Genomic DNA, 26011 nt, shown 5'->3' on the forward strand with positions numbered 1-26011 from the left:
CTTCCGTATAACTCCTGACAACAAAGGAGGGCATTTATTGCTTATGCGGCACTCCGCCACAGTATTAATACTATTGTCTGTAGGAAAAAGGGCAAATGAAGCCAAAGAGGTCACCTATTACCCACTGTTCCTTCAAATGGTTCATCCTTGGATTTTAAACTGCATCATTAAACTATGGGCTGCAGTATTATCAGAACTGACTGATATGTGGGGTTTTAGTTGCTGGGATTTGGTACTCCTTCCGACATGTACACCCAGAAAAAAAAAAGTTTGCCAGTGTGAAGACTTCAGAATTAGGTTTACACCAGCAATGAGAGTACATGGTTTGTGGGGTACTTATGTATTATCTGGGCTCCCATGTTAAATGCACCCAATTTTTTCATACCCCTACTATCCAACTACGCATGGAGTTGATTTTATATAGTGTGGCGAGCGCAGCGAGCCACCGTGCCCGAAGCGTGGCGAGCGGCTTTGGTCTCATAAGAAAAACGGGAGCCCAGATATTACATAAGTACCGTTTGTGGTGCAAGAAAAACCTTACACAAGTGTTTTCATAGTAATTTAGCCATTTATTTAAATGTAGCCATTTATTTAAATGCCAGAGGCGCTTCACTACCTAAGCTGAAAATAGGTTTTCCTGGCATCAACAAGGAAAATAAAAATCATACATCATTTTTTTAATACATCCCATGAAACATTAAGACAGGTAGTGTCACTTTGTTGTTTTAAAAAAAAAAAAAAAACAATAATTCACAAGTTTGGGTAGAGACAAGTGATTAAAGTGGTCTCCGACACCTATATGTACATTATAAAACAGATCAGCAATACAATTGTTTGTAAAAGAAAAGTGCACAGAATTATTCAGTATTACTGTCATGTTATCAAGTTTATACAATAAAAGGATTGCCTGGCAAAAGACATTACATTGCAATAAAATGGACTGGAACTTCCTAACCCCAAAATACACTACAGTCCTAAAGACAATGAACCAATTACAATGATTGTGTTACATGACCTGGATTCTAGTTTACACTATCCAGAATAATAAACCATAGAAAAACACCTTGAATGGCTGCTGCAGCAGCTGTGGCACGGTAGACATCCTCAGAGATTAAGGATCACAAGGTGATTCTTTTAGGACCTTAAAACACTGAAGAGAAAAATGAGGAGAAAGCTAGACCAAGACCAGCTCTTCTCAGGTCCTATCCTCAGACACCACCAGTCATAGAAACCCACAAGCCCAACAACTGGCTGGAATTAACCAAAGCTTATAAAAATAAATTGGTCCAATTGAAAGATGGTCTTAAATGGTTATTCCCTGAGGATAGGAAATCACTGCTTAAAAGCCAATTAAGAAGCGAGATAATACAGATCTGGGAGCAATACATCAACAATCAACCATAGGCACTCCAGTTTAAGGCAGCATTTGAATGGAAAGTAGTCGGGTTGGTGTAGACAACAGAGGATCTTCTGTCCTTGGTGCCATGCAAAGAATGACCTTCTAGATACAGGAGCACAACTTCTGCCAGGTATCAGAGTTCTCTCACCCAGGGATGGTGCAAGTGCAACTTATGTAGACAAATAAAGCTATTAAAGTTCCAAAATAAAAACTGGAATGTAATAAGTTAATAGGAAAGATGGACAGTCATAGCAGCAAAAAATAAAAACGATAGAATGGTGCCGACTTGCAGGTATGTAGTGATCGGTGGTCAAAGAAATATAGTGGTTTTGATAAGAAAGCAATCATACTGCACAGACTGGGATGGAAATCAGACTGTAGGAAGCAGTTACGTTGAGAGATATGGTTCATGCAAGTAAGAGGTGTTAGGGTCGAGAATGTAGATGGCACAAGCAGACATTGGCAAGATAAAACCCTGTAGGCAGCCAATCTCCAAGTAATGGAGAGAAAAATCAAACACTCTAGTGAATATCGGAAGAGCTGTATAAATAGTCATTCACTACAAGCCACTTGGGTAATGTAAACATCGGCACTTAGAACCACAGACTTCTGTCTGGCAGTGGCAGCATCAACTGATCTTTTGGTTGTTCAGGGGGGGTAGGGGTGGGGGTTGCGACATAAAAACCTAATTAGGCAATTATTTGGAGTGATCGGACATGGAGCTTGTACAATAGACACAACATGACATCTTTAGTCTTCTGTAAGTGGTAGGAAAACACAGCCATAGAACATTCACTAGTTTGTTTGTGTAACCTTAAAAATAAAGAGGAAATGATGCACTGTGGAAAATGTGATGCATTTTTCGCTGCAAGGCGGAAATTGCACCATATTAACATAAACGTCAGGGTGTCTGGAAGTTAGTGAATAATGTATGTATCATGCGTTCATGCATGTTGCTGCTCTCACACATGTCCCCGGACTAATCCCCTCCCCTTAAAAGCTGCTGCATGTAAACGCCTTCCACATCTCGCCCAGATTCACAGACACCCTCTTCAGGAACCTGCAGTCCGAGGAAAAAACAGAAGAGGATAGTTATGAAGGCACTTCAGACAGAATATATATTTTTTTAAAATCTGAATCCAACTGAATCCAAATAGCATATTTCAAAGTATTAATGGAGAATTGTCAAAATATCCTACTGTAATATGTTGTGCGACACGAAAAACACATTTTAAGTTTTTCAAATGAACAAGAAAAATAATTTTTTATGACTGCTCATTGACGTACTTTTTTGGAGCATGTCTGTCACTACTGGTGTGTATAGATTTGGTCAGCGACACAAACTTTGACTGACTTGCAAGAGTGACTTATGGCATGTAAATCTATACATAAAACTATTCATTTGCTTTGTTCATTTCAGTTATGTTTGAACAACATATTACTTCCATTTTGGTTACAGTTCTCCTTTAAGCAGGACATGTTTTCCTAGTGCAGTGATCTTTGCCTTACAGTAATTTGACTCTTTATTGTGGTAAAGAGATGGTACACCTTTGGTCTTTCCTGCTGAAGATGAACATGCTCAGAAAGTATTGTACAGGTCTCATGGATTTATAATCATTCTACAATTCATATGAATGGGGACATGGCTTACTGCCTGTTATTCCCTTAGCAGCTCTGAATTACCGTAGCAGGTAGAAAGCCACATACTACGATCACTGTGGTTGAACATAGAGCAAATGGTTGTGGGATGATAAATCAATCAAACAAACGTTATTTTAAATTGAAGATGCATTTTTAAATGATTAGAAGCTCACATAAAACAACCTTATAAAACACTATTAAAATATAGTTCTCAATAGAACTATATAGACAAGGCCCTGGTTCTAAGGGATGTAAAAAAAAACCCAGCAACTGCCTTCACACCTGCCACTTGAACACGCCTCAATGATGGCGCATCACCCAGTCAGATGTATGTCGAAATCGTCACCAATTCATTCAACAAGAGGCCAGTGGGATGTCTTAAGGTAGGAGTTAACTAAGTAGTTTGAAGGTAAAACTAAAAAGGGGAAAGAACTTACTCTTTTATTAGGTTATACAGTTTATAGCTGGGCAGTAATATCAATAAATATAGCTAAAATACAATTTGATGTGCATGAACTGGGATTAATCGTATAGGTTATCATACGCCTCTTACAAAAAAAAATTAGTATCAGGGGAAGCAAGATTCTTCATTGCAGACATGTCCTTGGATTGTACAATCTAGAACATTCATTTTTAGCAGGATTTTCCTCTACATATAAATTATTGTAGGGCAACAATCACCCTCCCATGTAGCAAACAAAAAAAAGGTAATCCCCAAAAGCAGAAGCAGAGAGGACATCCAAACATTCCTGAAAATAAACTGGATATATTCTATAATGGTTGAAAGTGGTTTTGTTTATTCAGAACAAGTTTCAGAGGTAAAAGAAACAAAACCGAAACACAGCAGGTACTCCGGGTGCAATTCACATTCCATATTTATAGTTTCACTTGCAGAAAGGAGGAGGTCACTGTGGGCCCAATACTATTATCTATTGTAAAACTGCGTTCCAGTCAGTGTCCAGACAGCCATTATGCCCAACCCATATGGTCGACCGGTACAAATGTTTTTATTTTTTTTTATTTTTTTAAACTGGTCGACCATCTTTTGCTTGATGTATTATCCATATGAACCGTGATTGGGAAGAGTAACCTGCGCTGACCGCATAGAAAAATCACACCCCAAAAAACCTTTAAACATGTGTCAACCTTTTGTCTACCATTTCCATGTTGACTATATGGGTTGGACCTACTGACTATCTAAAACCTGTAGATTATATCTAACTGATTAAAACCATAAACTGACAGCAATTACTATAATTAGCAGCTCTCCCTAACCAAATTCTGACTAAATTAATAGTGAACAAGTTAAATATATAGATTATCCATCAAAGGAGGGGGGTGGGGGGGATGTTTAAATGCTGATCACACTGTTTCTTGATACTCTGACCCATGCCTTTAAGTTGAAACAAGTTAAAATGCAAGTTTTTTATTTTTTTTTAAGGGTGAGACAACATTGAAGTGTTCCAAGCCCATATAGATGTAGCTATACAGAATGAAAGCTGCCTTCGTGATTGTACATTACAGGCTGGATAAAACCGCTCGCTTACTAACTTCCAACTGAGGCAAGAAGATAAAAGAAATAGAAAACAGTCTTATAAAATATAAATCAATGTACAGTTTAAAATCCTAACCGAACAGATCTGGTTTAAGGCAAACGGTGAATGGAACGGCTTCCTCTCCGCCAGTTTTGCTCTCACTGCTCACACAGTGAACAATATATCCGCCATGCACCCCAATGAAATCCCATTCTCCTTCAAGTTTATATCCCGTTCAGCAAGACATTTCCTCCATCTTGCTGTGACCAATCCCAGGCATACGTGTGTAGCTTAGATATAGGTTACTGCACCTTTACTGTTTTTCTCTAGAGTAATATCTATGTAAGATGTAGGGACGTAGCCTTCTTCTCCATTCTGCCGTCTTGCTCTTGTCCAGCCGTCCCCTTTGTCTTCCTCAATAACGTACATTACATCTCCTTCTTTCATAGCCAGGGTGCCTTCATTGTTACCTAGACAGGATGAAACCAAGACTGTTGGTAGAGAAGAAAGTGTGCAGTGTATAAAAGCGGAACCCATTGCTGATCACATGAGAATGGTTCTGCAATAAAAAAAAAAAAAGTCTCCGTAGTGCAAAATGTTCATTTATAGCCATCAGTCCAACCAACATGCAGCCCCGACCATGGGCCTCCATTCCACTATTGACAGATGTCCCTAATTTGCATAGACAAAACAGTTTTTAATGATTTGCATAGTAAAAGTAAATGTGCATGAGTTGATATAAGTAGTCTGCATTTGGTTATTTCTTTTATCATTAAGCGAAGACTGCCACCTTGTGGCCAAGCAAAGTTCCTTTCTCAGAAGTAGTATGGTTACTATGTGATAATTCATTTAATTTATTTATTTACAGTTTCTTATATAGCGCATATATTCCGCAGAGCTTTACAGAGAACATTTGAACATTCATATCAGTCCCTGCCCCAGCGGAGCTTACAATCTATATTCCCTACCACATGTACACGCACACACAGACATTCTACGGTTAATTTTGTGTTCGCTACTACTAGTATATTTTCGAATTGTGGAAGGAAATCGAAATACCCGGAGGAAACCCACACAAGCACGGGGAAAATATACAAATTCTGCACAGTTATGGCCATGGTGGGAATCAAACTCATGACCTCAGCAGTAATGCTAACCACTACACTGTCCAGAGAGCAGCATACATACCGTCAAATGGGTACATGGCCTTACAATGCCCTATGGCCGGGAGTGGGTCATCATCGTCAAATTCATCATCAAACTCCAAGTGTACATTTGTCTGAGGCTGGATCCTACCCTCCTGGTTGGCATCTTCTGTGTAGCTTCCTTCCGGACTAATGGCAAACACAGCAAAGATAAAGGACAATTAATGTGAATAATAATACTATTTGTAGCAAAGTAAAAGAAAAGGATTTATAAAAAAGTAACCAGCATTTAAAATTAGCCCCAGATATGTATCACCTCTGGGCAGGCCACATAACAGTTATATAGGAAAACATTGGAGCATTCTACATCTTTTTAGCCCATTGTCATGGTGCTGCTGCCAATTCTCAAATAACCCGTAGTTAAGTATCGTGTCAACACATACTTACATATAATTCCTACTCTGCCTGTGTTTCTCGTGTAGAGTGAATAGTCCAGTCACCTACAATTACTACTCTGCCTATGTTTCTCCTGTAGAGTGAATAGTCCAGTCACCTACAGTTGCTACACTTCCTATACTTCTGGTGTATTGGGGATAGTCCAGTCACCTACAGTTGCTACACTACCTATACTTCTGGTGTAGAGGGGATAGTCCAGTACCTTACAGTTGCTACACTGCCTGTGTGTGTTCTGTATGTATGTATCTGCTTCTAGTGGAACAGGTCTTTGGTTTGAATACGAGTGTGATACTTGGCAAATATGATGTTTAGCATAAAGAGAGGTGTGACATATATGTTCCTGCTTGAAGGGGGAGTCAGCCACAGAAGTGATATTGATGGCTTTTAGTGAACGGATTTAAACTCACAGGGGAGGAGAGGTGCCCCCTTGGGAGCAGGAGCCCAGTGGCAAATGACTCCATTGCCTCCCAGAGTTACGACTCTGGCTTCTGGTGTAGAGGGGATAGTCCAGTCACCTACAATTAGCTACACTACCTGTGCTTCTGGTGGGATTACAGATCAGTGTAATTCCTACAACACCCCCTCCACCCTTATAGTTTTGGGATGTTCCTTAGATCATATTGGATATTAATATTCATGATCCCCAAATTTATTTTTAAGTCAAATAGCCACCTCTCTCTTCCTTGTGCCACTAGATGATTGGCCTCAGCACTGTGCCTCCTCTCGCTTCTCTGTAGGACTTTTCCTTCCACTTCTGATAGCCAGCCCTATAAACAACAAGCAGAAGATAAACAACCTTCCACATACACCACAAAGCCATAAATCCCTTGCATCCCACTGCCCCCTAGTGGGTGGGAACAGTGATATTGTAGAAGTCACAGTGATATTGAAAGAGTAAGTTCTATGCAAAGATTCAATACTGTACAAAGGTTTTAGACCATTGTAGAAAATATACAGCAATACTTTAATGAACAAAGAGATGATGATATGGCTACAGAGCCCTTATCTTAACATCGAGTCTGTCATTACATGCAGACTGTGGATCCTTCTGAGGATCTGGGGTTAGTTCTCCAAGATGTTTGGAACAACCTCCGTGTCAAGTTCCTTCAAAACTGTGTGTAAGTACCTAGAAGAATTGATTGGTTCTGAATGCAAAGGATGGTCACACCAAATATTAAATTTCATTTAGATTTCTCTTCTGCTCATTCACTCTGCAGCCAGGCTGATCTTCCTCTCCCGCCACTCCACTTCTGCCCCTTCACCTTCAAAATCCTCTTTAAACACCTCACACTTCGATACAAGGCCATCTCTAATTCCATTGCTCCATATACAGATGTGTCCACATACATCTTGGTTTTGCTGCACCATGTATGGCACAATTTGGCAGACCTTGGACTCTGCAAAAGTCACGCTTTGTGATTTTTCTAAAAAGTTCCACCTCTAATCTATTACTTTATACAAACTCTACTGCTGCAGACAATTTTAGGAATCCACCCACTTGCTACATATGGAAAAACCGCTACGCCGTGTTTTACATGTTGTGACAAATTGAGAAAAAAAATCTAAGATGTACAGTATGTGGACACATCTGTACCTCCAACCTCATCACCATTCCTACACCCTCCCACCTTCTACGGTCGTCTCTCCTCCACACTGATCACTGCTTCCCATGCTAGAGTTCAGGACTTTGCCCATGCTGCACCCCTTCAGTAGACCGCACTCTCTCGCTCCATTAGACTCTTCCTGACCTTGCAAAGCTTCAAACGGGCACTGTAAACTCACCTATTCAAAGCGTACCAGTACACTGCATAACCTAGCCCTGAAGCTGGTCCTCCAACCTCCTGCCTTGACCATCTCTGCTTACATTCTGCTATCAAGCCACCTCCAAGTTAATTGTACCTCATGTAATCTGTCTGTCTCCCCTTCCTACTAGACTGTAAGCTCCTCAGAGCAGGGCGCTCTTCCCTATTATCAATGCCCTCCTCTCTTCACTTTTCACTCACAGCTCTCCCATACTCAACACTCAAGTGACCATCTTCATCCACATACTCATCCCCATCTTTGAGTATTTAAGCTGTAATGTGTATTGAACTGTGGCGCTCTTTTCACCGGGACAAATCACGCCGAAGCGTGTGAGCAGCGCTAAATGAGAGTGACACACACCAAATTACAGTGTAATAATAATATTTTACTTGTTAAAAATGAAAAACATATAATAAAGTACAGTACAAAATTCACAGTAAAAACAATATAGGTACCATAAAAACCGATTCTTTACGTCACAAGCTGGGATGAACGTGACTATGTTCAGTCCAGTGTAGGACAGGGAATGTAGACCATATAATGAATGGAAAAAGGGAAGGGAGTGGGCATTTGATCACAGGTAAGTGCACATTACCATTTGGTGGACGATCTGAAATGAAGCCACGGGTGGTAGTAGGAATCCTCACCCGGGTGGATGATGATAATAAAGAGTGCTGTCGGTCGGCTTCCGCTGAAGATGTATCCCCTTACAGATCCTGATGGTATTGGAGGGGGGGGGGTGGAATACCCCAAAACTTTTTCAATGAGCGGTGTCCGCCAGAAACTCGACAGAGGAAACTTGGAGAGGTGGTATCGGTGGATGAAACAATGTCCTCCTTTTTGGAAATGGCAAGCTGGAATTATGCCGCTGGGTGTTCCAGGAGAGACCGTGACCACCAAACACAATGGAGGGACTGGGGTGGTGAAGAGGGTGTTTTGAGCAGGTAAATCCGTGGGTCAAAGTGTGCCAGTAAGTGAATCTGATCTGGATACAGTATCCCACACTTGGAGTGAAGAACCGGAGGTCTGCCTGACGCGTTTCACTGCCAACTGCAGCTTTATCAACCTTTGATAAAGCTGCAGTTGGCAGTGAAACGCGTCAGCACCCTCTTCACCACCCCAGTCCCTCCATTGTGTTTGGTGGTCACGGTCTCTCCTGGAACACCCAGCGGCATAATTCCAGCTTGCCATTTCCAAAAAGGAGGACATTGTTTCATCCACCGATACCACCTCTCCAAGTTTCCTCTGTCGAGTTTCTGGCGGACACCGCTCATTGAAAAAGTTTTGGGGTATTCCACCCCCCCCCCCTCCAATACCATCAGGATCTGTAAGGGGAAACATCTTCAGCGGAAGCCGACCGACAGCACTCTTTATTATCATCATCCACCCGGGTGAGGATTCCTACTACCACCCGTGGCTTCATTTCAGATCGTCCACCAAATGGTAATGTGCACTTACCTGTGATCAAATGCCCACTCCCTTCCCTTTTTCCATTCATTATATGGTCTACATTCCCTGTCCTACACTGGACTGAACATAGTCACGTTCATCCCAGCTTGTGACGTGAAGAATCGGTTTTTATGGTACCTATATTGTTTTTACTGTGAATTTTGTACTGTACTTTATTATATGTTTTTCATTTTTAACAAGTAAAATATTATTATTACACTGTAATTTGGTGTGTGTCACTCTCATTTAGCGCTGCTCACACGCTTCGGCGTGATTTGTCTTTGTGTTTTCTTGTGGTGGGAACCGACTATCCCCCCCCTTGAGCAGCAGCTAACACCCTGAAAAACACTTCCTGTCAAGCGCCTGTTACTTTCCCTTGGTTTTTTGCCCTGGGAATTTTTTGCTGCTCTTTTCACCGGTACTCTATTTTTGTTATTTATATATTTACTGTAATGCTAAGTTTTGTCTCTATGTACTGTTCCTTTGTACGGCACTGCAAAACACTTGTGGCACCTTTTAAATAAAGTAATAATTCACTGTGCATTGTGTAAACTTACATGAATAAACTATATACACTTCTATTTTAAAGCATGGTTAATTTACCACATTGTTTACACACCTGCCTAAAACTTTTGCACAGTATATAAAGCACACACACACACACACACACACACATTTACCTATATACACTTGTGAAAAGACAATTGGGCAAACGGTCACAATGTTTACTCGACAGCTTGTCCAAGTGTCCAGAGGCGTACCTAGATATTCGTAGGCCCCATAGCAAAAGTTTGTAAGGGCCCCTTATTTAGCAACTGATGGTGATAAATGTATGTAAAACATCTTAGACAGCAAAGATGGGCCCCCTTCAGCTCTGGGCCCCATAGCAGCTGCACCCCTTGCACCTATGGTAGTTACGCCCTTGCAAGTGTCTATCCACATCAAAGGTAAATGCATATTCGGATTTGTACAGCACTCCAGAACCCATATAAATCAAAGAAACTGCAGGAATCTGTAAAGCATGTCGGCATTTCTGGGACTCTTGCCATGAAACACTGACATGCTTTACAGACTTCTGTAGTGTCTTATTATATGGGTTCCAGAGTGCCTTCTAATAAGCATTTACATATACACTAACAGTGATGGAGAGGCATTGTTTTTACATTGTTTGTTCTTTTACTGCAAAGGTGGTTTTTGTTCCATTAGTTAGAGGACTTTCAAATGTGTGTATTTCTAGGTACTTATATGTTAGTTGGGCGCCCACTATAGTAATGATCAATGTAGTACATACCCCCACTATCCATGTCGGCATGGAGCTGGTTTTATATAGGCGAGCGCAGCGAGCCACCGTGCCCGAAGTGTGGCGAGCCACACGGAAAACTAAGCAAATAGCTTAGTGGGCGCCCAACTAACATAAGTACCTATTTCTGTTTTATTTTCATTTTGTGCCACTACTAGAAGCTGTGAACGTTTTGCAAGTTCAATGGAGCGGGTTACTAAGAGCACAGGTGTTGCGAGAGGATAGATGCAAATTCTGAGTCCAGCTCATATCACATACTCCCCACCACCATACTTGTGGGAGCCCATTTAAATGGCGACTAATGAAGGTACTGATTAAAGTATGCCATTATACTGGCAACTGTGGCTGTGTGTTCATTTATGAGAGAGAGAGAGAGAGAGAGAGAGAGAGAGAGAGAGAGAGAGAGAGAGAGAGAGAGAGAGAGAGAGAGAGAGAGAGAGAGAGAGAGAGAGAGAGAGAGAGAGAGAGAGAGAAACACAGAGACAGACAGAGACAGAGAGAGACAGAGAGAGAGAGAGTATATGTAATATATTGTGGAGACCTCATTTTTATGAATTTCCATCCGGAGCCTTTCAATGTTACTCATAGTTTCTGCTATTTTTGGTTGCAAGCTGCTGGGATCTCCCATCTGTGGATTCTTCTCATAAACATCTTTCATTTTATTCAGGGCCTCTCTAGGACAAGACAAAAAGGCTCATATTAACATAGTCCTGTAATCCTTACATTTGGGGAAAAACATTAAACCAGAAATGAACAGATTTAAACGAACAAAAACTCTTTGCACATATTAATTTAATCTTTCATTTCTTTAGTTCGGATTTATACGTATATAGATATTTGCATACATACATATAAAACACTGTACATTTGCAGCATTTACTGTGGTTCTTTTAGGATTTCATCTTTTTGGCCATATATTTATTTTATTAATTTGTAACAAACTGTGAACAAAAACATTTGTACTATTAACATAAATAGCAAAACAAACGTATTTATGAGGGGCAGTTCAAGTCAAAATTACGGCGAGCTGGATAGGACGTATGGCGAGCTGGATAGGACGTATGGCGAGCTGGATAGGATGTACGGCGAGCTGGATAGGATGTACGGCGAGCTGGACAGACAAATGTCAGGTTTCTGTGAGTATCATATACCACAGGTTCTTCGTGTTCCCTCTAAGCTTCTTATGCAGGGTGCCACACCCTGCCCATTTTAAAAATCTCAAAATGCACCCTTCCCTTTTGTGTGTGGCATTGGGGGTTATTCTAGTTCACTTGCAAAGGCACAATCACTCTCTTATGGACAAAACCATGTGCACTGCAGGTGGGGCAGATGTAACATGTGCAGAGAGAGTTAGATTTGGGCGGGGTTTGTACTTCAAACTGATATCTATATTGAAGAGTAAAAATAAAGCGGACAGTATTTACCCTGCACAGAAACAATAAAACACCCAAATGTATCTCTCTCTGCACATGTTACATCGGCCCCACCTGCAGTGCACATGGTTTTGTCCATAAGAGAGTGATTGTGCCTTTCCAAGTGAACTAGAATAACCCCCATTGTGCGCCCTTACGCTGCCCCCAATGCGCTGACAACTTTCGGTGTGTGCCATCACGTGTAATGGGAATTACGGTATATGGCAGTGGTTCCCAAACTGTGTGCCTAGGCACCCTGGGGTGCCTCAGGACACTTATAGGGGTGCCTTGGGTTGGTGGACCAGGATCAATTCATTTTATTTATGTGCAATGTAACAGGAAAAATCAGTGCTAGTGGCTGTCAATCATGACATATGTGGACAAACAGGAGCAAATCCTGACCCTCACCACATAACTGTGACATATAAAAACGCAGTGTACTTTTATATTTTTTCATGAATTTCTCAATAAGAAACATTTGACCTAGGGGTGCCTTGAAAACATTTTGATGCTCTAGGGTGCCATGATTCAAAAAAGTTTGGGAACCCCTGGTATATGCAATCAAGTGAAGTCAAGTAAAAGAATTAGTTCCACCTGTGGATATTTTAATATGTGTCAGTGAGTAATGAGTGCACCTGTGCAACTGCCAGGTGAGCTGGAAAATCTGAAGGACAGAGTTTGAGAACCACTGTCATATACCAAGAAGCACATGACTATTATCCAATCACAGCTCACTATGGGCGGGATTCTCTAATGCCTCCTGCAGTACATCGCCGGCACTCGCAGTTTTAATAATCGCATATGCAGTAACATATGCGATTATTACTGCGATGACCGGTGATGTGCTGCGGGTCCCCCCTCCCTCCCTGAACCATCACACGGCTGTGTGAGGGCTCCTTTTCCTTCTCCCTGCACCCAAAAGCTGTGCGGGGAGGAGGAGATCTTTGGTCCGGGCAGCACAGCAGGAGGCTGCCCAGACACAGGTGAGGGAGGGCATCGCAGATCGGCGGGGGGTGCACGGGGCGGCGGGGGACGCGAAGGGAAGCCCATAGGCTTCCATGCGGTTACGCCATATAGAACTGGCGTAACCCCCCGCAGTGAAGCCCCGGCGGTGGGGCTTTGCTGCATATGGAAATGCGGTAAAATCCCCAAAAACTGGGTTTTTACGGCATTTTCAGTTTGGTGAATCTTGCCCTATAAGCTCTGCTCTTGGGAAGGAGGAGGAGGAGTTCACTCTGTCAGAGTTGCTGGAAAGTCATGAACACTGGAGCAAGCTTCCCTGCAGGTATGCAGTAGGGGTAACAGTCATTTTGCTGGGGGCATGTGTGTGTACTTTTTTATATCCAGTGATAAGGGGCAGTAATTTCCTATTACTTATTAAATATAATTTTGGACACCCATATACACAACAATCTTTAATTACCTAGCTTTTGCTCAGGTATCCCATTTCTCCTCTCCTACCCTTATGTATGCCCATGCAGGGGGGTGGGCAGCTCTAGGGATAGACATTGGAAGCCCACCAGCAAACGATGGCTGGGCTTCCACCATCAAAAACTTTGATGTGATGGTAAAAAATGTAAGTTAAACAAGAGAGACTATAGTAGGTCACAATCCGCAGTCACATCTGAACAGGAGGAGTTTGCGGAGCTGAAGTCACACCACAACAGTTGGTAATGTCCCTGAATAGTCACAAAAATATAAAAGCAAAATAAAAGGAACAATTTAACTAAACAAAAAAGTAATGTTCCTCTTTACAGGACTCTAGGGGTTTTGCTATAGAACCTCAATGTTCTAGAAAAACCTGCAACATCACAGACTCTTTAAACCTCTATAAACACAAACCCTGCAACAGTCAGCAGAATTCCCTTGGTAAGGAATCTTAGAACAGGGGCACTGTACAAAACACAAGGTCACCTACTTTTGATCAGTCTCCTTCTGAAGCTCTCGACTTAGCTCATCAATGCGTTGCTGCAGTTTCTTACGTCTTTGCTCTGGGGGAAGGTGACTAAAGTCTTCTAATGCCGGGCCCTGGATGGAGGAGAGAACAAGTGAGCAAGCGGAATGGAAAGTGATGCCAGATAGAGGCACAAGGAATGGAACTGCAAACATAACAAGCAGTGGATCAGGAGAACACACTGTCCCAATGCTGGTACCATAGAAGCTGTACAATTACAAGCTGGAGATAATGCGCACACAAAACAGGCCTGAACAGATTTCATTATGTCAGATGTATTATTATTGTACAAAGAACGTTCAAATGTCAATATATTGAGAACCATGTGAAGCTCAGATGATTGGCCAGATAAAAGTCTTCTTCTAGTATTCTACAATTCCACCACAATCACGCAATAACATGGTTGCCTGCATGTAATGGTTGAATCGGTTCATGACGGCTACACAAGCCAGCTAGAACTATACAGAGCTTACACTGGTCTTAACCGCACAGATACAGCAAGAGCATGGACAATGGGATTTGGCCAAGACACACAAAAATGACAACTGTGCCTGATGTTGGAGACGTCGCTTCGGTTTGTCTTGTTTGCAGATATTCTGTATGAGCTTGCTGTTCTAATGCCTGGGACAGGTCCCTCATTAAATCAAACTAATTATCCAATATGCGGACAGCACAGCAGTACACTAATTGTAGTTCCATGTGCCCAAACCGCAGTATTAACCTTTTTCCCATGTCAACCTTTTGGGGTCGACAAGACAATGTAGACCGTATTAATGTCGACCCTATAATCCATGCCCATTATAAAATATCTGACTTTCATTTTCTGTGACCTGCAAAATATCTGTCCGCACATGTTAAAAATAAAAACTCCTAATTTGATCACATAGTTGGAAATCTTAAGCTACAAAACACCATCAGAGCTTTCTTCCAGAGCCCCTGAGGGGTACTCCCATCCACGGAAGCGCATCATTTAAGATCTGTGGAAAATGCAAATGCTTGTCAGAACTACACAACTGTGTGAAGAAGATTTTTGTGCCCTGTTGTGCCATATTTATTGTTCAACGATCATTATTTAATTCATACTCAGTTTCTGAATAGAAAAAGGGTATACCCATATTTAAAAATGTGATTACCAGCATCTTTAATCATTAAAATACAATTCATTATTGCTAATATCAAAGACTGTCTATTCCACTTACAAATACTGCCCCCAAAAAAACTCACCAAATCCTAACAGTCCAGGTTTTCAGGCTAGCCGCGTTTGTGCATAGGTGACTTAATTTAGATCTCACTCAAATCTGATTGACATGTCTGTGCTCAGCATTAAAACCTGCACTGTTAGTGTACTTTGAGGACGGTGTCTGGGAACTTCTGATATAATGGAGAGGGAGGGTATATACCTGGCTATAAATACAGATATTTGCACATTTACAGGAGTAGGGTCCATCTGGTCTGTAATCAGCACTGCTGACTCCCATCTACTAATGTGCTTCAGTTTCTTAAAATACGTCTAGTCATAAGGTGTGCCGGGGCAGTTACACAGCTAAGCAGGTTATACCAGGCATTCCCAACCACGGTCCTCAAGGCACACCAACAGTGCAGGTTTTCGTGATATCCAGGCTTCAGAACAGATGTATTAATCAGATTCACTCAGGTACTAATTAAGTCACCTGTGCTCAAGCCTGTATATCACTAAAACCTGTACTGTTGGTGTGCCTTGAGGACCGTGGTTGGGAATGCCTGCGTTATAGTTTATCAGCTTTGCAGATACTGTAGCACCCAAAAGATCTGATGCAACGGTTTTGCTTTTGTGTGAAAATGCAACTGTACATAAGATACCATAACCCCCATCCGCAAAACTGTTAACAGTTAATTGTACATATCGTGTTTTTATACATTAAGCTTTCACAGCAAACAAAACCCACAAGCAGACAGGACAGGTCGGTTACTCGGGCCATGGTGCTCCAGATCTAATGACTGGGGAGAGATGGATCTTTCAAGCTGTGAACACACCACCTTGAGCGTCACAGGAGTCGTAGAATGAAGCAGACAAGGTATCAAGCAGTGACGTTCACGTTTGCATGATGGGACATACAGCGGCACACTTTGCTTACCATCCTCAGTGACCACTGAACCGTTCCCCAGCAGCAGAAAGAAATGGCATGTTACTGAAAGATATTGCACATTTGTGTTGGCATACAGTGAAAGAAAGCCACAGTAATGCTTATGCAGCAATAAAGCCTATTGTCCCTCTAGATTCTCTAAGATCCTTCACATTGGCTCTTTGGAGGTGTTATTGTGCGTATTCCAGATATGGATAAAGTATTGTGAAAAGAGAACAATGGGGATAATTTAGACCTGGTTGCAAGGCTGCTAAAAAGCAGAGCCCTGTGATCAAACAGCCGCTGCTCTGCCAGAGCGAGTATCTCTCCCGTACAAGGCGGCAAAAATCTCACAGCCCCTGCGAATAGCTGCAAATCCATTCGCAATCACTCACCATGGAATGATTTTTCTGGTGTGCGCATATCCCAGGACTTACTCAGTGGCTGCGAATTCAATAGGCTAGAGCAGAGATCAGAGGACTTCCTTGAAAACACCTGGGAATGTCTTCAAGGTTCCTGACAGTCCCACATTTAATGACCAGTCGGATGTCAATCCACTTCTGTATGGCCAGGGAGGAAAAAAACCCTGAGGATTTCAATCGCAGAAAGGCCCTGGGCATGTGTGATATGATCCATGCGCATAAGCAGTCAATCAATAATCAGAAGGCACACAAATTCTGAATAACCCCCAATATTACTAGCATGGGAAGCTGCATCATTACATGACAAACCCAAATACACTTCGAGGTAAAAAAAAGATTTTCACCAAATAAAATGTGAGCTCAGAAAGTGACGTCTCTTATTTTAGACTCATTTCGGGGATAATTATTTAGACTGGAGGCATTATAAATCAATTACCGGAATTCCCAGCTATCACAGCCAGCTTTATTGGTTCTATAAACATATAAGTTGCACTCTGGTTGATAAATGGATCAGAGTGCAGGGTTGCAACACAACATACTGTACTTGGCTGGGGACTGGATGAGAGTAACCAGATTTATGCACATCCCATGCTGGAGCAGCCAGTATGCCAGGTAAGACGCACCGCTGCTCCAGCTCGTGTGTAACTGTTGAGTTCCCACCAATTCGCTGCTACATCAAGGAAGCCAGTTTACCATATGCAAGAGCTTTGTACAGTGTTGAAAGTAACTATTACAAAAAAATGGAAATTGTGTTGGCATGGGTGGGCAGTTACACAAGGCTGGTACCTTGTGTAACTGCCCACCCATGCCAACACAATTTCCATTTCCATTGAGCTTGACAGAGTCCTTGCACAGAAAGGGAAATGAACAGTTCTCTGTGGAACCCATTATGAAGAAGGCAGGGGGATTGTTATTATTATTATTATAGGACAGGACTCATAGTGAAAACAATAATCCAATCGGTACAAAAATGGTCAACAAAAATGGTTGACATGTTTTCTTAGAACGTGAAATTTAGACAATTTTTAGCCTGTGACTACCATCAGCCCAAACCTACACCTTTGTGGGTGCGCTGGGGGCAGTCATTGTGCTCCGCTTGCCACAGGTTACTGGTCCCAATAGATATCCACTTGGATAGTAATACAAGCAAGAGTTGAGAAAACCATTAAAAAGCTGCAAAAAAATAAAATTAATATTGCACCGACCATTGTTCTATCAACCTTTTAAACCTGTCAACCTTTTGTAACATTTGACCATATTGTATTTCCTAATGACTGTCAACCAACACATTCTAGATCTATTGTCTCAGGAAGCTTAACAGCAGAAGGCACACAGCATGCACACTGCATCAGGATAGCACACAGGTCCGGTCACTCAACTAGCTCCGGCTACAGAGAGAAGAGGATCCATGCACTGCAAACTCTTCAAATGCTAAGGTCGTACAAACCGGATATTTAGATCATTAAACCTTTTTTCCGCAAAAGACCAAATGCAGTAACACTATGTAATAAGGGACAGGAATTGGCGGTACAGCCTTGTAGACTTACACCCAATATGCCACCTCCTAGGAGACGTTTGTTAATGTCTGCTTTGCTTTTTCCATTACTCGCCCTATTGTGGAAATACTGGCATTTGGCAGCAAAAGGAAAAAAGTTGATAGGGAGAAACGTATTTGTAACCAGGCTGAGTGGACGGAGGTCAAAGGGTCATTTCGTAGACTCCGTCAGAATATTGCACTAAGATGAAATGTGCACCAACATTAAAAGGGCTTCTAAACAAATTAGTAGGTCTATTCCCTCCATTGATGAAACGCATTCAATAAAATATCCGAAAATATTTTTAGTACAATATTTGAATGCTGGTAACTTATTCTTGGAATCATTGTATATACTAAATAGAGAATCCGTGGGTCAGCCTGGTCACACAGAAAGTGCATTCCTTAAGGGCACACGCCACACTGCAGGTGACTTACAGCTCTCCGCAGGCCTCTGAAAGAAGCCCTCCTCTGTCTGCATACGTTCACCTCACTCACACAATAATGCAGCAGGTCTTTGTCTGATAGGGTGTAATGAGAACCAACACATCCGTATGCTCCAGGTGGTGGACATGTAGGGGATCTGGTCTAACATTAGGATACAGAAATGTATTTATTAACTAAAAATGTGTCATTCTACAGCCTTCGCTCCCCCTCAAGATGAACATAAACATATCAAATTCTACCACTAATCAAAGAGACTGCCTATAACCAGGTAACTGATGCGGAGGTGAGATTTATGGGTGCCGGACGGGGTCCTGACAGGCATTCACCCGAAGTCAGGATCCCGACTGTCAAAACACCGACAGCCGGGTTCCCGACGGCCATTTTCCCTAGTGGGGGTCCACAACCCCCATAGAGGGAGAATAGAATAGGTGGCTCGCGTAGTGTGCCACCGTGCCCGCAGCATGGCGAGCCCCCAAAGGGCTTTGTTGCACTGGCCATGCTGTCTGGGTCCGGCCAGTCGGGATCCCGACGTTGGGATAATGACTGTCGGGATCACGACTGTCGGGACCCCTATACCACACCCGAGATTTATTAAGCCTGGTGAAGTCTTAAAGTGGCCAGTGATCATGCAACAGGATAATCAGCTCCTAAGTCTCATTTTTCAAACCCAGACTGTAATGTGGCAGTTAGGAGCTAATTGGCTGCTGTGTTGTCACTTCACCAGGCTTAATATTATCTGCCCCACTATGACTAGTCAGCAACTCTTGTGCAGAAGTATGGCAGACCTGCCTCTCTCCTCGTCTTCACACCCACCTAATACAACCTCCACCTAACATGATGGAGTCACAATACGGTATTTCAAAATAATGTAAAGCAACTATATGAAAGAGCTCTGTGTGAATACAGGGTCCCTGCAACAGCATTAAGGTAACATCGCATAGTACACACAGTATGTGCTGCACATACTTGATGGACTAGAAAGCATCTAGTTTAAAACGCACCCTGTTGTAGCATATCACATGTGTTTTGAACTAGATACAATGCGATCTATTCCAAGCCGCACAGTACACATCGCACCGTGTTTGGGCACCATTACAGCTCTACCACTGACCTTAGTCACTCCACATATCCCTTTCAGGTGAGCGCTCACACATCTATTCAAAATCACATAAGTGTTTGGCCAGCTCTTAAGTATCTATCCTACACCAGGGAAAATGTATTATATTTAATAGATAATGAAAGTACAAAGCAAGACAGAATACACTAATGTTCTCTTTCTCTCCTGTAAGAAACTATTGCGGACACCAAACAACCAACAGGAAATCCAGACAATTAACGGTACTTGTGTATTAGCAGGGCGTCCATTACGTAGTGGTGTATTCAGAATACCAATATAGCACTATGCTGGCTACGTAAACTACGTAAGTGGCTCTGGAGCCCTAAAAATACACAATGCTTAATATCCCCAGCATCCACATCGGCATGGAGTTGATTTTATAACGTGTGGCGAGTGCAGCGAGCCACCGAGCCCGAAGTGTGGCGAGCGCACGCGGATACGCGTGCGCTCGCCAAGCTTCGGGTTCGGTGGCTCACCACTGTTTATAAAATCAACTCCACACCGACGTGGATAGTGGGGGTAAAATGGCTGGTCTATACTTACCCTCCTCCGGCCCGGGCACCGCGTCGATCCCCACTGACTCACGCTGGGATCCACGGTGACTCCCCGGCAGTCGCATTCAGTCCCCCTGCTCCGGCACTCGCCACGGATGCTATACGCAATTAGCGTAGTGCCGCTGGGGGAGCAGGGAAACCATGTGTGCGCCGCCAGTGGCACTACACTGAATTATGTACAGCGTCCGCTGCAAGTGCCGGAGGAGGGGAGTGACCGTCGCTGCCTCCGGGGAGTCATCGGGTATTGCCGCCCGGAGGAGGGTAAGTATAAACCACACCACCCTGCTCCCAGTGCTGCCTACTGTATTATCACGGCCCTGGCTACGCTGACAACGTAGCTTAGCCAACGTTGAAAACGTAGCGTAGCCGGGCGCTGTGATAATACACAAGTACCCAATTAACATATTCTGGGTAGCCTTATCCCTAGTAAAAATGCTTTTGTGATCACGATATAATCATCTTCATAGGGCTGAGCGGAGGAGAAGTCGGTGCCCAGACACGCTCAGTAGTGCAAACATCTTTATTCTTTTTCTAGAATACAGATTATAGTCTGAGTTATGTTCTGCTTTTGCTATACATAATCACACAACTTCCTTAACCTTTGAATAGAATATCAAAAGAAAGTACTTTCGTTTGCATTTTCTGCCGTACCACGTGTTACTTGGGTGACTTTACAAAAAATTAAAATTTGCCAGAATTTTTTTTTTTTTAAAGGCAATTCTGACCATAAAAAGACATTAAATATTGCCAATGGGGTTTAAATTATTAATGTCGGAGTCTTCCTGCAGGAAGAAAGAGACTGGTGTAACCTCTGTATTGCTCCCCTTGTGAACCGCCAGTCTTTCCAAAGACACAAAGCAATAACACTAAATTGATTAAAACAAATCATCATCTGAGATCTTTGTATTTGATAGAAAGGTAAAATGAGTTTCCCACTAGATAAAAATAATAAAATCAAATCAAAGTCCTATAAGGCTTACGAAGGGTTATTTCTCATGTTTGCGTCCATCACATGCGAGACGGAATGCCACATACTTCTCAATGGGTGCAAAACATCTGTATTTTAGGACAAAAAGTCCTTCACTTCTACTCAAGCAATATGCCCCCAGAGCACACACACATATACTATACACATTTCTATGCCCATGGGATGGCCAGCATACTAAACAAGTTTTCTAAGGTATACACTCTTCAGTAAGTTCAGCAACAATACTTTATTCCATCATACAGTCATTCACAAGTAACAATACCCAAGAGAGGAGATATGCTCTATAGTGACCAACAATAGGACTCTCCATAACGACTAGTATAGCGGTGGGCTCAACAAATCGCACACACTAGTGTTCTCATGACCCTTGTGCCTATTCTGTCACAACAGTGGGGATGACGTGTCTAGAGTACAATTTCACAGCCCTATTAGTTAACGTATTGGACACAGCCACTTTTCATGTTCTTCTATAAATAAGCCTTCTAAACATGACCTGTAAAGGTTATTCTGAGGAACACAGTTTTAGAAGATACCTTGGTACTCTTTACTTAGAAGGGCGCCCACGATTTTGATCGTGGGCATCGTTAGTAAAAAATCTCGGGCATCTCGGGCATTGGGCGGTATTCAATGAGCCAGAATCGCCAAGTTTTATGGCGATTCTGTGTATTTTTCGTGTCTGACGGTGATTTTTGGAGCTCCTAATGCGAATCACCCTATTCAATGACCTATAATCGCCGATAAGGACCGGTGAATGAAGCACCAATCGCCAAATGTTATTCTCTACAAATCGCCGTTTTTAGTCTATAGGATTTTGCATGGGGAATCGACGGTAGTCGAGGGGAATCGCCAAAAGTGTATTCAATGAGAAGTTGGCGATTCCTTTTTCTTGTTACATATCGCCGTTCCTCACCGAGTGTCCCTCGTCATCTTTTTCTGGTGAACTTTTATAGGAACATGTCAAATAATTGATTTTAAGTGTTCTATTTAACTGTGCAAGTGTAATGTATTATTATTTGCTGCCCTTGTGTGATGTGATGGTCGTAGAAGTGCTATACAAATATATATTTAATTTTTTGAGGTATTTTTTTTTTCTCCCACAAAGCACTGTTCTTACCCATGGTGCACCTCACTTACCCATGATTCTCCTCCCCACCTCACTCCTTCGTTTGGCCTTTGTGCAGATTACCCAGATTTTGCCGTCTGCTGTATTGGAAGCGTTTATTCAGGGTAATTTGCATTTTTCTTGCATTTCACTGCAATTTTTTAAACACTGACGACATTAATGAAGCTGTTTAGGGAAACGCAGGGTTGGCTGAGAATCGCCGTTAGGGCCGGCGATTCTCAGCCACGTTGAATAGGGTGACTCGGCGACTCCCCACGAATCCCCATGCATGGCGATTGGCAGCAAAAAAACGGCGATTGGCTGGCGAATGAAAAAACTGAATCGCTGTGACCAACGATTCAGCTCATTGAATACCGCCCATTGAATGCACTAAAAAAATCGGGTGCGATCAACCGACGAGATGCCCGAGATTTCCCATAGGGAACAATGTTGAATGTCTCAATTGACCCAATTTTCCTGTTCAATGCCTCAATTGACCCGATTTTTCCATAGGAAATAATGTTAAATGGGCCACAGAGGCCAAATAGGCACCCTGAAGTGTATAATGGCCACCCGAATTGTTAACGCCACCCCACGATCAACGCCAACCCGATGCGTGGCGAGCGCAGCGAGCCCGCGAGGGGCGGCGGTACGCGTCCTACGACCTTTTCATACCCCCACTATCCACGTCGGCGTGGAGTTGAGAATAGAAAGTGTGGCGAGCGCAGCGAGCCACCGAGCCCGAAGCGTGGCGAGCGCAGCGAGCCCCGCGAGGGTACGCGGACAGCTGTGAAGCCCGCGAGGGGACGCGGATACCTGTGAAGGTATCCGCGTGCGCTCGCCACGCTTCGGGCTCGGTGGCTCGCTGCGCTCGCCACACTTTCTATTCTCAACTCCATGCCGACGTGGATAGTGGGGGTATGAAAAGGTCGTAGGACACGTACCGCTGCGCTCGCCACGCTTCGGGTTGACGTTGATCGTGGGGTGCCGTTAACAATTCGGGTGGCCATTATTCACTTCAGGGTGCCTATTTGGCCTCTGTGGCCCATTTAACATTGTTTCCTATGGAAAAATTGGGTCAATTGAGGCATTGAACAGGAAAATCGGGTCAATTGAGACATTTAACATTGTTCCCTATGGGAAATCTCGGGCATCTCGTCGGTTGATCGCACCGGATTTTTTAGTGCATTCAATGCCCGAGATGGGCGCCCTTCTAAGTAAAGAGTACCGATACCTTAATATTATCAACACAGCTGTCTCCCCAATGTATGTGTCCAAAGCAGAACAAGCTCACCACCGTGTTCTACAGCCCTGAGTAGCAATGGGGTTGGACAGCCAGGCTCTTTTCATAACAATAGAGAGGGAAAGCTGTATTATTTGCTTAGATGTGGTGACACACGGTGTAGTGGTTGATGATGTTCTGCTGCTGTACAAATCCAGGATAAAACAGTCATAAAAAGATCAGCACAAAACTAACAGGAGAATCACTTCCCTGTAATAAAAGAAACCATATACAACACTACTAATTCTATGCTATATTGTCTTACCTTGGGTTTCTTTCCAAACAGCCACAGCTTGCCCTTGGCCTTGCCTATTGTTATTTTGGGGTCAATTCTCACGACTTCTGGCTTTGGGGTACTTATGGTGCCATCGGAAACTGTTCTGTAAATGTGCTGGCTGTAGTCTTCAAAGGGGAAATCCCCAGGGGGCTCAAAACCAGATTTAAAGCAATCCACCACAATCTGAGAGTCCTGCAGTAAGCAGAGAAGGAACAAGCTTAAATGCATTGATCAATTCATGAACTAAAACCCCATTATTTATTTCATTGATTATTTGAATGTTAAGGTGAGTCGGTTTGTTGTAGTGAGTGCTGGGCCCCCTGTGTTTGTATTTACTAGAGTGTGTGGTCACAGGCCACTGCACTCCATCCGGGGAAGTGGGTGCTGTTTGCACCCCATTCGTAGGAATGGCGAATGTGTTGGTACTTCTGTATCTATATATTTGGGTTGATTTGTAATTAACCTCTGTAACTGATCATAGCTTTCTCATGCACCCTAGATAAGCTAATTTACCTGAAACCTGTCACAGCTGCCCCTTTAATACTAATTCAGGTGCTGTGTTTGGGATGGTCTCACCTTTAAAAGCGATAAGGACATGGCAGTTGAGCTTTAACCCAAGAAAAATAACACATGTTAATTTTAGCTATGATGTGCAAACAGTTGCCAGGCTCCCATGAAAACCAGTTGTTAGTGTAGGACTTGCAGTGAAATGGGGTCCCTTGACGATGGGCTGCAAGCTTAAATGCATTGATTAATTCATGAACTAAAACCCCATTATTTATTTAATTGATTATTTGAATGTTAAGGTGAGTTAGTTTGTTGTAGTGAGTGCTGGGCCCCCTGTATTTGTATTTACTAGAGTGTGCGGTCACAGGTCACTGCACCCCATCCTGGGAAATGGGTGCTGTTTGCACCCCATTCGTAGGAATGGCGAGTGTGTTGAATTTTGTCTGAAAAGCATTAGAACACAGCAAAACACTCCACCGAGCAGTATTTGGTTAAAACATGGAAACAGAACTACAGGAGGCATAAGTATATGGTCATCCTATCAAGTTTGTGGCCATGCAATACCCACAATCCATCATAAGCATCATAGCAGGGTCAGACTGAAGAGCTCAGTCACCTTCACCATGGCACTGTCATTGGATATTCATGACAACTTGTCAAGACCTATAAAAATGATTGTTCCCTGATAATTAAAGGTCTGTGCGTGTCATTATCATGCACTATTAATGTGTCGCCATGATGGCCTTAGAGGTATTTGAAGAGTAAGAAAGTGACAGGATGAACTCACTCTGCGCTCGTCCACAGACTTCGCTGCGTGCACCATTCCTTCCAAGCATTTGGAGATAATTGGAATAACTTTCCGCTCAGCATCAGCAAAACCTTTATAGCACTCGCTAAGCTTCGTAGTTCTTCTCTCATCCATTTCCTGAAGGTGCTGTGAACAGAAGGTCAAGTAAAATGTTATAGTCATTAATCAGAAAGATATGGATTTAAAAATATATATATATTTTAAAAATGTCTTATATTTTATAATGCCACTTAAAGTAAAACAGAAAGAAAGAACTGAAGGTACTCTGCCTACTTCAGAGTATAATGCTCCAGATAGACCCTCAGTCTGCACAGCCGTAAGCTGTGTTGATAGACCCTCACTGTGCTTCTTCACTCATAAATGTAGATGAAATAAAAAATGTGTGGCCCTGCATTGCCGGTACTGGTGTGATCTAAAAGGATGCAAGATATACATTCAGCCAATAGGCTCAGATTTAATTCAGGATTAGCTCCAGTACAAGAAAGTCTGATGCATCTGCAACCCAACATCTGCTCTTGTTTTGCAATTCTCCAAACCAGACCACACACAAGCTAAATCAGAACACACCATTGACCACCACAGCGCATGGCATAGCTAAGCAACACGGCATGACTATAGAATGTATCACACACTATCCAATTATCATCCCATTCAGCTGCATATTGGCTGACAGGACTGATAATTGGTTATGGTGTATACAGGAACGCGAACGTTTAAGTAGATAAACTGCTGCAAAATGATCCTGCAATGGTCAAACCGGGGGAACACCAACATGTA

The 26011-nt window shown here is 42.7% G+C and overlaps 1 protein-coding gene across 3 annotated transcripts in view; it reads right to left on the reverse strand.

Moving 5' to 3' along the window:
* Nucleotides 1-731: 731 nt before the first annotated feature.
* The window catches only part of FNBP1L (formin binding protein 1 like), a 98492-nt gene continuing 73212 nt past the window's right edge, over nucleotides 732-26011 (reverse strand). Inside the window, exons 8-16 of one of the 3 annotated variants that reach the window (XM_083157078.1) lie at nucleotides 25214-25360; nucleotides 23908-24111; nucleotides 16209-16223; nucleotides 14059-14168; nucleotides 11270-11402; nucleotides 6849-6943; nucleotides 5764-5909; nucleotides 4887-5045; nucleotides 732-2459 (exon numbers count right to left, since the gene is read on the reverse strand). In XM_083157078.1, the coding sequence (XP_083013204.1) occupies nucleotides 2452-2459; nucleotides 4887-5045; nucleotides 5764-5909; nucleotides 6849-6943; nucleotides 11270-11402; nucleotides 14059-14168; nucleotides 16209-16223; nucleotides 23908-24111; nucleotides 25214-25360 (1017 nt within the window). In that variant the 3' untranslated portion in view covers nucleotides 732-2451. Of the gene's footprint in view, nucleotides 2460-3817; nucleotides 5046-5763; nucleotides 5910-6848; nucleotides 6944-11269; nucleotides 11403-14058; nucleotides 14169-16208; nucleotides 16224-23907; nucleotides 24112-25213; nucleotides 25361-26011 lie in introns of those variants that run through there. The other 2 variants (XM_083157077.1, XM_083157079.1) reach the window with 2 other exon arrangements.

The sequence above is a fragment of the Crinia signifera genome, chromosome 8, assembly GCF_055691185.1.
Source record: "Crinia signifera chromosome 8, ASM5569118v1, whole genome shotgun sequence".
In the NCBI taxonomy this organism is placed as follows: Eukaryota; Metazoa; Chordata; class Amphibia; order Anura; family Myobatrachidae; genus Crinia; species Crinia signifera.